The following is a 15347-nucleotide window of genomic DNA, read 5'->3' on the forward strand; positions in this document are numbered from 1 at the left end:
GACGTATGCTGTTTGGATGTTTGCTGCAATGACCGTGTCCGCCGGATGGAGTAACAGATTAAGCTTTTCTTGACACTCTCTCCGATGTTACAGCGAATTTCAAATTTTCATACGGCATTTCCGTGGTCGTTTAGGCAAATGCTGCACAGCTTCCATGTGATTACGATGCTCATTCGGTCGCGTAGGACAAAGTCTTCGCAGAATCTCAGACGGCAATCAGATCGCCGGCATACCTTGCACGGTTTCAGATTTTCTTCTCGCTGGAACTACCCGGCTTCCTCGCCTCGATTCCGTGGTTAAGCACCGCCTTCTCCTTATATCCGGTTTCACTTCCGCCATTGCCTTAACCCACAGTTGCTTGAAAGGCTTGGTTCGTATTTCGGCCCCAATCCTACGCTTGCTTCGCATGCCTTATCTGCGATCTGTGCAACAGAATCAGTGAATTCTCAACGTCACATCCTCTCTGATCCTTTTATAGCGAACCCATTCGCGTTTGTCGCCAGCTGGGAATTTATCCACCAAATCTTGAATCAATATTGGGTTGACCAGATGTTGCTGCAAATCTGCTGCTCTTTAAGTGCTCACAGAGTTGTTTATGGCATTTTCGAATGGGATAAATGTTGCCAGTTTCTTGATCCGATTCAGATGGCTTTGGAGAAGTAGTCCGGGGCGACCATAGAGTTGGTGAAGTTTTTCGACAAAGTTTTTTTGAAACGGATTTCGGAAGTATCAGCTGACCTTGGACACTTTCCAAGGCGGGACCTTTCAAGCTTTCCTGGAGCCTTACCAGGTTTTCTACATCAGTAAACCCATATTCCCAGTTCGATGCTTGGCCAAGCTTCGGAGAAAGACTGCAGTGTGACACTATACTGACAACCGTTTCCTCTTTTTATTTTAACAAACTCAATGAGTAAGCTATTCATGAAAGCTCACATACAGCTAAAGCTTACACAGGAAACGAAGCTATCTTGTGTTGCCACGACAGCTCATAGTTTTGTTTGTTTTAGAGATGTCCTGTTGGTTTGGCCTGCTGATCGGCTGCGGTTGTCATCGATAATATTGGACTCGCACTCCTTCTTTTCTCCTCTTTCTGAGGCCGATGACATGATGAACACGAAGCGAATCATTTCATATATTTCCCATTGTTGATATTATTTCCCACACGAGAAAAAACGTGTCTCGCACTGCTTCGTGTGCATTATAGCATCTCGTGAATCATAATCACCCGATAGCCTGCTCGGAATTGCGCCGAAGGATTTCACGCTGTAAAGGCTGTCATTAGTGACAGTTCGGAAGAACCAACAGTCATAAGGAGATGAAAAATAACAGCCCATTTGGCATTGCATGTGTGTGCTGTCAGACTGTGTACTGAACGTGTGGGGAGCATAGAGAGCTGTGTAATACAATGAGAGCCGGATTAGTTCAAAATTTGCTTGTTTCCATGACCCCCATCACTTTCAGAAGCCCGTGCTTGGTACATAATATAGAAATGTGGCCAATCTTTCGGCTTTCCAGCGAATACTGGCAATTTTTAACACATGGCATATTAATTATAGCATATGAAAGCTGCTCATCCCAGTATAGTGAATAAAGACTTTGTTCTACGTCGAAAACCCAAATTAATCCAGCTAGTGGGGAGACCCAGCCTTTCTCATTCGAACTCATTATTTGTTCAAATAGAATTACACAACACTCCATTTTAAAAAAAATACACCTTGAAAATTTCTGCTGGATTTATTTTCCACTTTAATTAACGAATTTCTGGTAGCCAACAGCACAACTATAACGAACATTCAAAACCTAATATTCACACACATTAAGGTGAAACCTCATTGAATCCAAAAATGGCCGACTTCAGGTCACCACTTCGAATTTTCGAAAGCACAAGACTCGGAAACAGTTAATGCGTTCCCTGTGAAAATGCTATTTTATGTTTGCTGTTGTGAAGCATTAAGTATTTCCGAGTCTTGTGCTTTTCAAAATTCGAAGTGGTGACTCGAAGTCTGCCATTTTTGGATTCGATGAGATTTCACCTCAACATCTACACATGCGAATACCATGAAATAAATATGTTTCAAATGCATCACGCTAAAAATCCACTGCCGACTTATTCGATTGCTCACCCTTAACTACACACACTGCTGTGCAGACGTTGTTTTTGCGACTGAAAGGAATGTCTCATCACACACAGGAGAGTCAGCTGACGCTGATAACTCTTATAGACCTGTGTGATCGAGACCAAACCCAGTCTGAGTCATGCCTGCGAGTGCAACACAACAACGGAAGGTGCTCCGTAGGGCTAAATTTTTTCGAAATAATTTCTATCTTTAACAACGGCTTTTACCCGTTAATATTCAAGTTCATTAAAGGCAGACAGTGTGTGCAGCCGGGGAAGCGAAAAATAAGCGAACTGAAAATATGATACAGATTTGGAAAAACATACCGCATCCAGACGGGACTTGAACCCGCAGTGTCCCTGACTACTTCACTGGTTGCCGGAATACTTCCTAAAATGGCTAAATTCTGCCTAATCTGGTTATAGTACAACATCAAATTTGAAAAATGTTGAGGCCACATATTTTGATCGTTGCTATAGTTTTAAACAGTCTCCAAGCTACTTTTCTTTCCATAACTTTTAAACCAAATGCTCAAACATTATGATTAGAGACAGTGGTAATTCGCGGCAAAAAAGTTGAAAATTCGCGGGTTGCAAAATAGAAAATATTCATAATAACGTGATTATGTGAATAACGTGATTTTTTCTCTGGTAAAAACAAGAAACAACTGTTTTATTTAATTTAATGAACGGTAATTAAACCGCACAATCCATAATTTCTTCGCATTACTAACTAAAAGCACGTGCTGTATCAAATTATTTTCAGTTATATTGTAGTGTCGTTAGGCACGTATTATTCATGTTATACTGGCTCACGCTGCGTTCCGTATCTACCGAGTTTCCGGGAATCGATAAATATTCAATTGCCAACCGGGAAAATTCAGGAAAACGTCCGCGATTCGAATACCTGCCAAAATTTTAATACCAATCTCACTGTCGATTAGGCCTCCTTCCTCATTCATCTTGCAACTTGGATTTCATGGCTGCACTCTCAGGAATTCTATCATGCACGTCACCAACCGCAAAATTCAATTGGGACTGACAAAATCTCGTTGTAAAAGAGCGGTTGTAGTACTGTTTTATGTTATTGGTTGCGTAGAAAACGACCTTCCATTGCCGTAGGTAGGTTGCAAATCGAAATGTTTCATGATTTTCATAAAACGTTGCTGTTTTTCATTATTTTCGCGGCATTTCACGGGTTTTTGTGAATTTCGCGATCGAAGCTAGATTTCGCGGAATTCGCAGCTTCCGCGAAATCGCGATTTACCACTGTCCCTAATTATGATGGTTTCAAAGATAAGTTTATTTGGTCCATTGAATCCAACTATGTTCAGATCGGTTGTGTAGTTTCTGTGGTACCTAATAAAGTTTCGTGATTTTTACAATTTGATATATAACGGACAAAGTTAAGGTCCGATAACAGTGTAATTATATAGGATCTTATTGCGCAACTAGATCTTTTATTTAAGACTAATTTAGTGAAAATCGGTCCAACCATTTTGTAAAAAATGAGTGAGCTTAAGCAGTCTTTGGAATATGTTTCTTTTCAAAACGTGATTTCTTTTTTTATACATAATTTTGAACCACATGAACTAAATCATTAGTTAAATATTTTCAAGACAGGCCGTTTATTTGCCACCAGTTTATTATTTATGTTTAAATTGGTTGTTTAGTAGGGTGTCCCAAAAAAAATCGATGTTGAAAAAGTCAAGGTGCTCAGCTCCAAATTGAAAGATAATGTTATTTATAGCATTTTTGTAGAACATTTCGACTTTCTAAAAGGTCGTGTTCAGGTTTCCCAAACGTGATTAATGAAAAAATGACTTTTTTAAGCTACAAACCCACTTTTTTGCACTTTTTTTAATTCTGTTCGATTCCTACTTTTTTTCGTACATTTTTTTATTTTTGTGGGATTGTTTTTGAATATTTTGCCTGGTTTGGTTCAGCATTGTATTCAGTTTTTTGACTCCCAGAGCCCATTACACATCACAAAAAAAAATAATTTTTCTAATAATTTTTAGATAAAACCCTTCAAAACACAAATAAAAAAACTTTTAGCAAGAGCTGAAATTTTAATTTCAAAGCGGGATTTACGACGAAAATTTACATGAAAAAAGATGCTTGATATCTTATCGAGAAGCTGAGATATTGGCATTTTCTATGTGATGGAAAACTATGCATTTTAACAAATATGTTAAATAACTGTTTTATTTTGGGAAATAAAAAATAACAATGTTTAGAAAACAAATGCATTTTTGGATGGCTAATAACTTAGTAGAAGGTTTCAAAATTTGGAAAAATCTGCGAAAAAAGTTATAACGAAAATTATGATTTTTCGTGCCTTCTAATAGAAAACTCAATGTTGCTCATAATATGTAAGAGATAGAAACATGATGTCTTCAGTAAAGTTTCTTGTTTTAAGATAACCTAAAACTTTTGTCGAAGACACCTTGCGTCTATCTCATTCTGATTAAAGAGTAAATTTTTTGTCTCACTCATTGGTGGATTGATCACCCTTCTTTCTACATGAAAAGGTGCATTTTTGAATTTCCTGAAACTTCTCCGAACATACCTCATGGCTATAATCAACATTTGAATCACTATTTAGGAAATTATACGCACAAACGGCAAAATAAAACACTGTGCAATGGAGATATTGAGCTTTAGTGGCATTTTTGACAAAATGCATAGTTTTCCATCACATGTAAAAACGCCGATATCTCAGCCCCCCGATAAGATATCAAGGATCTTTTTCCATGTAAATTTTCGTCTAGAATTCCGCTTTGCAGTAAAAATTTCAGTTCTTGATCAGAAAAATTTTTTATATGTGTTTTGAAGGGTTTTATCTGAAAATTATAAGGAAAATTCACTTTTTCGTGATGTTCAGTGGGCTCTGTGAGTCAAATAATTGAATGCGATGCTGAACCAAACCATGCAAAATATTCCAAAACAACCCCACAAAAATAAAAAAATATATGGAAAAATGTAGGAATCGAACAGATTTGAAAAAAGTGCAAAAGAGTGGTTTTGTAGCTTGAAAAAAGTCATTTTTTCATAAATCACGTTTGGGCAACCTGAAAACGACCTTTTAGAAAGTCGAAGCTGAGCACCTTGACTTTTTCAAAATCGATTTTTTTGGGACAGCCTATTGTTTAGTTTCTGAGATAATGAAACTTCGTGATTTTCACATTTTGATACACGGTGCCTAAACTAAAAATCCGATTACAATGAAGTTCCACAGGGTGTTATGAGGCCACTAGACCTTTCATTTTCAACTAATTTCTTGAAAACCGGTCTAGCCATTTCTGATAAAAGTAGGTGAGTTTAAGCAGTCTTTGGTATATGCTTTGCTTCTATAACGTGATTTGATATTTTTATAAATAACGGACAAAGTTACAAACCGTTTACAATGAAATACAATAGCAACCTATGGGACAACTAGGCCTTTCATTCGAGACTAATTTTGTGAAAATCGGTCCAGCCATCTCTGAGAGAAGTGAGTGAGTTTAAACAGCCCCTGGAAAACATTTCTTTACATAACTTTTGAACCTTATGTTTAATCTTTATGAAATATATATAAGTTAAGAGTTCTGAAGATAGCCCGTTCATTTGACATCAGTTTTGGTAAAATCGGTTGTACAGTTTCTAGGATATTGATGTTTCGTGATTTTTACATTTTGATACATAACCTCTAAACCAAAAATCCGATTACAATGAAATTCAATAGCAACCTATGGGGTAACTAGACCTTTCATTTGCAATTATTTTCCATGGAAATCGGTCCAGTCATCTCTGAGAAAAGTGAGTGAGAAAAAAAGTTGCACACACACACACACATACACACATACATACATACATACAGAAAATGCTCAGCTCGTCGAACTAAGTCGAATGATACACGACATTCGGTCCTCTGGAGCTCTGTCATACCTTTAGTTTTTCCAGTGATTGCTATACCTTTCTAGGAGAAAGGCAAAAGGTTAAAATTTTCAATAAAACCAATCTTTTTATTTGAGCCTATTTGAATTGTTGGATTTATGTGATGTCTTCAGCAAAGTTGTTGAAAACATTTATGTCGTTTCAGGAAAAATATATACACTAAGGTCGCTTTGACGCGTTTTTTTTACACGGCTTTTACGTGGATTTCGGAATTTATGCGGTTTTTTACGCGGATTCCGAAATTTACGGTTTTTTTTTTGTTCTACGCGGATTCCGGAATTTACGCGGATTTCGGAATTCCTTCACTCGGATTGTGGAATTTACGCGGTTTTTTTTTCACGCGGATTCCGGAATTTACGTGGTTTCTTTTTACGCGGCACGTATCCCCCGCGTAAAAAGCGACTTTAGTGTACTGTAAGAAAAAAAGTTTTTCCTTGAAAAAAGATCCGAATTTTCTACCTAAAAAAACTACATATTGTTAGCTAAACATTGATGCTTGTTCGAACTTAAAAAATTAGAAGTAAAACATTTGAATTCCTGAAAAAAATTGTTGAATTTTTTTAACAGTGCATATTTTTTTTGGAAGGACAAAATTATTATCTTCAACGTTGCCGAAGAATGGTGTCGAACAAATCATTCAGGTGTTTTAATTTTTTTAATCATTATTAGACACTCGGCTCAGGAGATAACCTCAAAGTTTGCTTTGTGTCAACCCGGAGCATCAAGTTTTAGAATAAAAACTATTTTCGGTATCTAAATGGTTTTTTTGATCGTCTTCGAAAATAAAAAAAATCAGAGTTCACATTTTTTTCGGAAAGTCAAATTACTATCTGCAACATTACCGAAGATGTCATACCGATCAAATAAACCGTTCTGGCTCTAATATTATTTGTAATTTAATCATCAATATTTTTTTTACGTAAACATTTTTTACGAATTAGTCGTAATTCAAAAGAATGACACCTTCAGCTCATAGAAACATTTGTGCAAAGTTTCAACCAGATCAAATATGGTCGATCAAAATGGTTGCATTTTTTTCTAAATTGAGGAAAAGCCTTAGTAAAGTACGCAAAATCAAATTTTGCTAAAAGATGCTAGGGCGTTATCAAACTCAATATTAGATTTTATTCCGGGATCATTTAGTTCCAAATCCTTTAGAGGATTGTTTCTAATGAGTGACAACTAAAAATTTGTATTTTTTTTCTACTGCTGTCAAAAAAAGGTGGATAAATTTGAAGAAAAACTGATTTATTTCTCATTAAGACACATTCATTATGGGCGAAAAAAATTGACCATTTGAGAAAGGTCCATTACCAGCCTTCCGACGAATTTTTCTTATGATGCCGGAACAATAGCATTGTACGGTTTTCATGTCGACTTTTCGAATGCATTTCTTGACTCCACGTATCAACTGTTTGCCGTTCGTTGATCTCCACTTATTTTTGCATTAAATGAACTAAAAATACCAAAGAAATCTTCGATTGTACGACACTGAGGCAGATTCGTTGGATTGCGTATTTGGGGTACAAATCGAGTCAAGTGGTTGTTCAGGAACGTTTTTTTGACGTAATGTAATGATGTTTTATCTGGCCAAAACACATCTCTTTCAACGGTATGGTGTTGTTGAAGAATAGCAGCAAAATTTTGTTCAAACATTCGTCTGGTATACCTTTTGATTGATCGTCAAACCGCTAGCCTTGAACCATAATTTTCTGTTCACTACTCTGGTCGGTCTTCCACTACCTTCCTGGTGGATTGTTTTTGAGGTTGGCAGCAAATTATACACAGTCGAAACCGGAAGATTTTCGCTTTCAATATGGTTGAACTTTTTGTCAAAATTGTTGTGCAGTTCTTAGCGAACTGTACAATGCGCTTACGGAATGATCCTTGTTTCGACGCCATTTTGAACAGAACTGGGCATGCATAAACAAAACAAATAATACTGGAATAAAGAGGAGAGAGAGCTTACATAAACATACACTCATTCCTCTCTGAGCGTTTATTTGAAGCTGCAAAGTATAGTCCGGAAAAAGTGTAGCTACACCTCGAAAACGAATTCGACATTGAGAGTCTTAGAAAAGTTCTAAATTTTCAGTTGTCACTCGTTATAGGGGTACCTGGGGTAATAAGCACCGTTGAGGCAAGATGCACCCCCTCTGATTTACAATGGAGAAACATTTTAATAACAAAATCATAACTCTATTATTTGAATCTATGTTTTCTATAGTAACCCTGTCAATTTGGCAGCACTAAAATGTCAGAAAATGTGAATAAACATAAAAAAAAGTTTTCGTTGCATACGGTCTAATTTTTTTCTTAGCTAAATCAAGTGTTTTTAGCTCTTAAATTGATGTTTTCCACCAGCGAAAAGTGTTATTGCATCGAATATATGTCGAGCAACATATTTCTGATGAAATATCGATAAGTTTCAATGAGAATTACCGTTATGTAGCCAGAAACATTCTTTTGTTACGTTCGGGGCATAACGCTTCTCTTAGCTCGGGGCAAAAGGACTCTTTGTAAACAAATTTTTTGCTTACATTTCATCTCGTTTCCAGCATTGTCCGGAAGTCCAATCGGCCATCATGGATCGTTGAACAGCTACGATCGGTGCTAGAGGCAATCGAAAACGGTGTTTCCCAAAACCATGCCGCTCGAGTTTATGGAATTCCATAGAAAACCTTTTTGCTTTTATTTATTAGATAACAAAATGAGTCGTACTGCTCCAATATTGTAGTGCGTTCTGCCTCGTAGACGGGGTGCATTTTACCTCATTTGCATGGTGCTTCTTGCCCCTTTGTTGCGGTGGATTTTACCCCAGGAAGAGTGCATTTTGCCTCGATAGACGACTTTTATAAAATTATTACACTCTCTTAAAAAATGTGTATTATGCATTTTCTATAATGTTTTTGCATCAGATGCGAGTTTGAACGAATAAATAAGGGTTTTTATATATTGATCAGTATATAACATTGGTTTTATCTCTCAGCTTTAACAAGAATTTACTCTACTTTCGTTAACTGGTGCGTTTTACCCCAGGAACCCCTATTCTCTCTACCGAAACAGAAGAGACGCGACTTTTTCTTTTCACTCACTACATGTTTTTATATAGTGTGCACCAATTTTTATCTACACAGTGTATTTTTCAAAACTAAACAAAATGAAGCTCCCGAAACCGTTTCAATCGGTAAAGTGCTAAAAGCCAATAAAAACGGATAATCCGATTACCGACATCAAATTCGATGTAGCGTGAAAACTCGTTTTTCGATTCAACAATTCGTGATACGTATACTGCTGGATTAACGGCTAATGCGTTTAGGTATATTGCATTCAAAAAACTCACTCTCATCGTACCGACGGAACCGATTTCTGCAGCAAAAAAGGAGCGCCAGATGAAGGCAATATTTCAAATCGTATTCCAGGTACTGAACATCAAAGAATCGTTCGTACGAGGGTAAATACTAGATGGATGATATGGCAGAGCATTTGCGTATTACTCGTCATTGGCTTTCATTAAAGACAATCATCAACGGATGGTAATATTCTCGGTAGATAAAATGTGTAACAAATATTATTTTAAGTAATTATTCATCTCAACCATTGTTGTTTTATGTTTTAATGTGGTGTCAAACTAGAATGAAATATAAAAATCCCCACATTTTTCAGCACCAATCGTTCACGGCATACAATTGGAAAGCAGGCAAAACGAATCGCAATAATCTCTACCAATCAACTCATCTGCTGATAAAAAGATATACGAAACTCAAAAGAGTGAAATCATATTACTTACTCGTCACGTTCCTCCTCCGACAGTGATGGATGATAGTTCCAGGCCGACATGGTACGGCTTCCGTCCGGTTTATGCAGTGGAGCGCTGAATTGGTTTGTAGGGATATCCGTTTCCCAGTTTGGCTTTCTTTTGTCGATTCCACTTGCCTCCGGTTCCGAAGTTTCAAACACTCTGCACAATGGGTAGAGTTACTCTGTGTCACACTATACCGGTGGTCGAGGCAATGAGGGAATTCGTTACAAAGGATAATATTTTTTCCTTCCAAAGTTATGAGTGCACCTAATGGATTAACCTAACTTTTATTGCAACTGGATCTTTTCCGGCCTCTTTCAGCAACATATAAGTGCTGGATTGTGCAATGGAAGTGTGGCAATCATGTTAGTTTCTAACAGATTATCTCATCGATACGATTCAAGAATGATTCCATTTCATTGAAATTTGTCGATCAATTTCAATCGTTTCTAAGTTCGAGTAATGAACCATATTGCTGGTATTCATCACTCGTCATCGATGGAGAATCTGTTAGAAGGAAACATCTCGAATAACAAGTGATTCGAATGATTTAAACTTCCATCGGTGCAATCCGATTCTTCATTTTCTTTCAGCTTCACTCTTCTGCCCCGTTGGCAGTCACTCAATTATTGGGAATAGTTCGAACAGATGCTTCAAGCTTTCCCACCGGTAGGCGAAACAGGTGGAAAACCAGAAGAGAAATCAAATTAACACACGTTTAGAATCAAGGGGAAATCACTTTAGACTTGCTTCGGTATTTCAATTCACCACTACTCCGGTCGTGTAGATTAACCAAGAGGAAACGTCCAGTGCTAACCGAAAGAGGTAGCTTTTTTTTCGTCTCGAAGTTAAAATAAAATCTAGTAGTACCAAATAGATGCCGTTTCTTATCCTTGATTTAATTGGAGTGTTACCCGTTTCAATGATATGAATCGTTATGGCAGCTGCAAGCGGTTGTGAAATAATGCTGGAATGTAAAAAGAAAAAAAGCAATAAAATAGAATGTTAAAAGAAAATCCAAACGATGAAATAAATAACCTCGATCTTGCGATAACTTATCAACAAAGACACGATTATAATTTACCTCATTTTTCATTGATCGTATCGACGTTGTTTAAAATAACTAAATTAGTAGAGGCAACTTTGGGTTATGATTGGGTAACTTTAGGTTTCGTTCAAGATAATTGATTGTCATACACAGTGCAAATTGTACTTAAATTCGAACAAAATATATAAATGTAAAGAAAAATTAAAGCATTCAGTTCTGGTTTGAACATCAGCTCTTTTCGTATACTGAGCACGCTGATATTGCTTTCAACTTAAGCGCTCCATTTCTGAGTATTCCCAAGCCCAACACTGCCTATGTCAACAGGTGAGTTGACTGTTTTTCATGCATGACAGATACGTTTTCTGCTCCAATTTGTATAAGCATGCAAAAGCAAAAAGCTTTTCTCGAAACACAAGAACAAACAACATTTTGTAATACGATAATGTTTCGTTTGACGTTAATAGGCGGCGACAGATTCGTACTTGAAATTTGCATAGTATTTGAATATACCGAGTAATTTGCACTTTACGAAACCATTTGGCATGACATTTCTTATCCTCTGTCCAATCTCCAACCGGGCTAAAAATGTACGCTCATCAAGCACGCACGTTAAACAGTGAATTAGTTCGTCGAATAAGACGCGTTTCACTCCAATGGAAAATACTACGGAATAACGAGAAAAGCAACCAGCAGCGGACATTAGGACTGATTGTGTTTAACTTCCGATTATCGTATTTCTTCTTGGCTCTGCATTGGCACCGGCAAGCGATGGTTTCCTTCAGCACGGTTTGCTCATTTTCCTGTTTCTCGGAGAAAAAAAAAAGTTTGCACTCCCACCGACAATAACTTCGATGCGACTAGTATTTCCAAGTAGAATCGCCCCATGAGGAACACACCGGTGGTACCAACTGTGTATGAATGTTCTATTTGGTTTCCATGAATTGCAAATGGACGAAGGGTTCAGATTGATCTTGGCAAATGAAAACCCTTTAGAGCTAAAGTTCATGAATCTATTGCTGCTTTTCTATTTCAGCAGCGAAGTAAGGTCCTCTTTGTTTAGACAAACTCCTGAACCAATAACAATAATCTAAATGAAATGTAATAAAAATGAACTCCACAAAGATTCTGTACCTGGAGCAAAAAGTTGTAAGCAATGACCTATTTGCTAGTACTTTTTAAACGAATTACCAATGTAATTCTACTTCATCTCAAACCTGAAACTGAGCTTTCCATCATACAGCTGTGCTCGTGCTGCTCGTGCAGTACAAATATATAGGGAAATTGAACAACCAAAAAAAAAAAACATAGCAAGATTTCAAGGTGAAACCTCATTGAATCCAACAATGGCCGACTTCGAGTCACCACTTCGAATTTTCAAAAGCACCAAGACTCGGAAATACTCATGGCGTTCCTTATGAAAATTTTATTTTATGTTTGCTTCACCACAGCAAACATAAAATAGCATTTTCACAGGGAATGCATTAACTATTTCCGAGTCTTGTGCTTTCGAAAATTCGAAGTGGTGACTCGAAGTCGGCCGACAGACACACACACACACACACACACACACACACACACACACAAAACCATTCGCATTGATATGTTCTCCCAAAAACATCCACACACCACATTTGTATGAGAGCCCTCCTTTTTAAGGAGAGAGGTGTCAAACTACCACAGAAATATTTTTTGCTCTCAAAAACCTCTTCTTTCCAAATTTGATTTTATTTGTTTGATTAGTTCTCGAGTTTTATAGAAATTTGTAATCCATATTTTTAAGCCCCTTCCTTCTAGAGTAGAAAGGGGTGCCAATCTATCACAGAAATATTTCTTGCTCCTTAAAACCTGTTTTTCAGAAGAAACACAAACTATCCTAGGAACCTTTCCCGGCCCCAAAAACCCCTAATTCTCACGCCGATCGGTTTAGTAGTTTCCAAATCTATATGGATCAGACAGAGAAAAAGACCTGTATTTTTATATGTTTAGAAGATCTTACTCTGAAAATAATTTGCTTTTACATAGATTCACTAATGGGGAAACATAAGAAGATATGTTGAATAAAATTATCAATAAGTTCAGCAAAATATCGTAGCAATCAACAATTACAACGAAGTTGAAGTTTAAAAATACAATTCATATTTTTTTTTGCTCGACAAGTTTGTTTGATTTACTAACAATTACACTGTATTACGAAGACAGCTAATATACGTATGTTGGAAATGGTTGGTGTCTATTCATGTCGTCTGTGCTAGGAATTTGGGTAAATTTGTCCTCGAAACTTTTTTTTGAATTTTTACCGCCTAGAGCAAACGCACCGGTGAATTGCCATTTGAGTTGCTATTCTCACAACGCTTGATGTTGTTATTTTGCTATTTACTATTTCTTTTTTACACCGGCAGTTGCCAAATTCTGAAAACCTAGCATGCGCTGGCAAGTTATTTGTGTCGTATTTCATAGAATTTACGGAATAAATGCTTTCATACGAGTATGAAAAGGATTTTTGGAAAGACTCAGGTAGCTCTCAGTCTCGAACAAGGGCCATATATTGAACGCCATGCCGAGGAAGGTGTCATCCGGTCTATACTGATAACCAATTCCAATGCCGCTTTTGAATGCGTCGCAGGTTGTTTTGAAGATTGAAACAGCAATTTTTCTCTTCAACGACCGGACATAACGGGAAAATTGGGACTATCATGCCTTAAAAAGTGTCAGCAGCAATAGTCGGTAATACTCCCGAGCAGTTTCGCTCAAACCTTCCAGGTTTATCGAAATAATTACATGATTGACCATTCTGGTTGAGCTTTCTGCTTCGTATAGGTTAGGCCGCCAACCAAATTGGTCATCTCGAATTAAAAAAAATAGTTGAAAAGGTTGTTTATAAGACAAGACCGCAAGGTTAACGTAGAATCACGACTGCCTGTTCTATGTCAATATTTTTTGCAATACGTTTGGAAATACACTCGATTGGGGTTAATAAATTTGATGGTGTGAATCGGTATTCGCATACTATTTTTGCTTTAAAAATGAACGAAATCCGTTGGAAACTGACTGTGTTTAAAACATTTTTTTTTCGTGACGCTCTCGATGTTTTCGGTTTAACAATTTGTACCCCTATATATGTTGCCGTAAGACGTAATTTTACGTCATAAGCGCACTAATCGATGTGCTCAAGTTGATTCTGTTGAAAGAAAAATGGGAAATGAAAAGAAATTGTATTAATTATTTCATAAATGCTTCACGATCGCGTGCGATATCCGCTCTGACATAATGAATCTCATTTTATTCTGGTTTAGAGCTATTTTCTGAACACTCCGCCCTAATTTAAGGTTCCCACAGTTTGTCCCAGTTTCGTAATACGGATGCACAAAAAATGATTTCTTGTGGACATTCTGTCGAGCATGTGGAAGAGCTGAATGGCCCCTCAGGTTAAGCATAACGTTACTTCTCTATTTTTGCTAGATGTGGTGTAGACTTATTACGCTAAATCTACTCTGCAATGGCTTTCCGATAATAACTTCATGTTCAAAGACATCAACCAACTAAACTGTCTCCAACTGCGGCCGTTTGAACGTTACTGGGTAATCCTGAGAGGCATACTTAAGATGAAGAGTGGCTAAGAATGTGCCCATAAACATTCGTATTTATTTTATTTATCGTATTCATTAAGTAGGGAAAATAGCAATATTAGAAGTTCAAAATAGTAAAGAAAATCTCAGTTAATTTCCCATCAGTTCTGAATCAAATTATGGCAACAGCTTAAGCAGCGTTATCATTTTGTTCATAAAGCATCGCTTGCTCTACACTGATAGCTATCGAAAAACCATTTTGTGCTGAAATCTAGGCAAAACACACCGCTTTCAATAGCCACTATCAGTATCTAGCAGATAAGATATTTCGACGTTATTATGCGGATTATTTTGCACAAAATAATAAATAAAACATCTTGTGATGACAAACACAATCTACGTATTAGAAACGGCTGGCAAAAGTTAATAATTTTGCGAACTGATTCTCTTTGATTTTAATGAATTAAAGAAATATTTTTTGGAAATTTCTAATCATCTTAGGAACAGATTTTGTCCGACTATTCTTTTCAATTCACCTGTATCGCACAAGTTTAGTGATTTTTTTTATCAGATTACATCGACAATTTCTTTCTCTGCAGTTTGCCTCGCTGCAATAGTTTCGTTGAATTTGTCTTCCAAATTGTTTGTTTTTGTCGAGAACAAAAAAAAATCTAGTGAAGTGATTTTACCACTGAAATGTATGACTGACTTATTTTTGAGAGAGAAAATTCGAAAATAAAACCAAATAAAGAAGCAAGCCTAGCCTAGGCGATGTAAATCCAGATAAGCTTTGGTGCACTGAATCAAGAAACAGTGTTTCAAAATCGATTAAAACGGTATTGAAGATAACAAACATTTTGCTCAGCTAGAAAATAT

The 15347-nt window shown here is 36.8% G+C and overlaps 1 protein-coding gene across 8 annotated transcripts in view; it reads right to left on the bottom strand.

Moving 5' to 3' along the window:
* LOC129718857 (uridine phosphorylase 1) overlaps positions 1-15347 on the bottom strand; it is a 63532-nt gene that overhangs the window by 46862 nt on the left and 1323 nt on the right. The window contains exons 2-3 of one of the 8 annotated variants that reach the window (XM_055670112.1): positions 10728-10824; positions 9846-10048 (exon numbers count right to left, since the gene is read on the bottom strand). In XM_055670112.1, the coding sequence (XP_055526087.1) occupies positions 9846-9895 (50 nt within the window). In that variant the 5' untranslated portion in view covers positions 9896-10048; positions 10728-10824. Of the gene's footprint in view, positions 1-9845; positions 10192-10596; positions 10825-15347 lie in introns of those variants that run through there. The other 7 variants (XM_055670060.1, XM_055670085.1, XM_055670077.1 and 4 more) reach the window with 7 other exon arrangements.

This window comes from Wyeomyia smithii, chromosome 1 (assembly GCF_029784165.1).
Source record: "Wyeomyia smithii strain HCP4-BCI-WySm-NY-G18 chromosome 1, ASM2978416v1, whole genome shotgun sequence".
NCBI lineage: Eukaryota > Metazoa > Arthropoda > Insecta > Diptera > Culicidae > Wyeomyia > Wyeomyia smithii.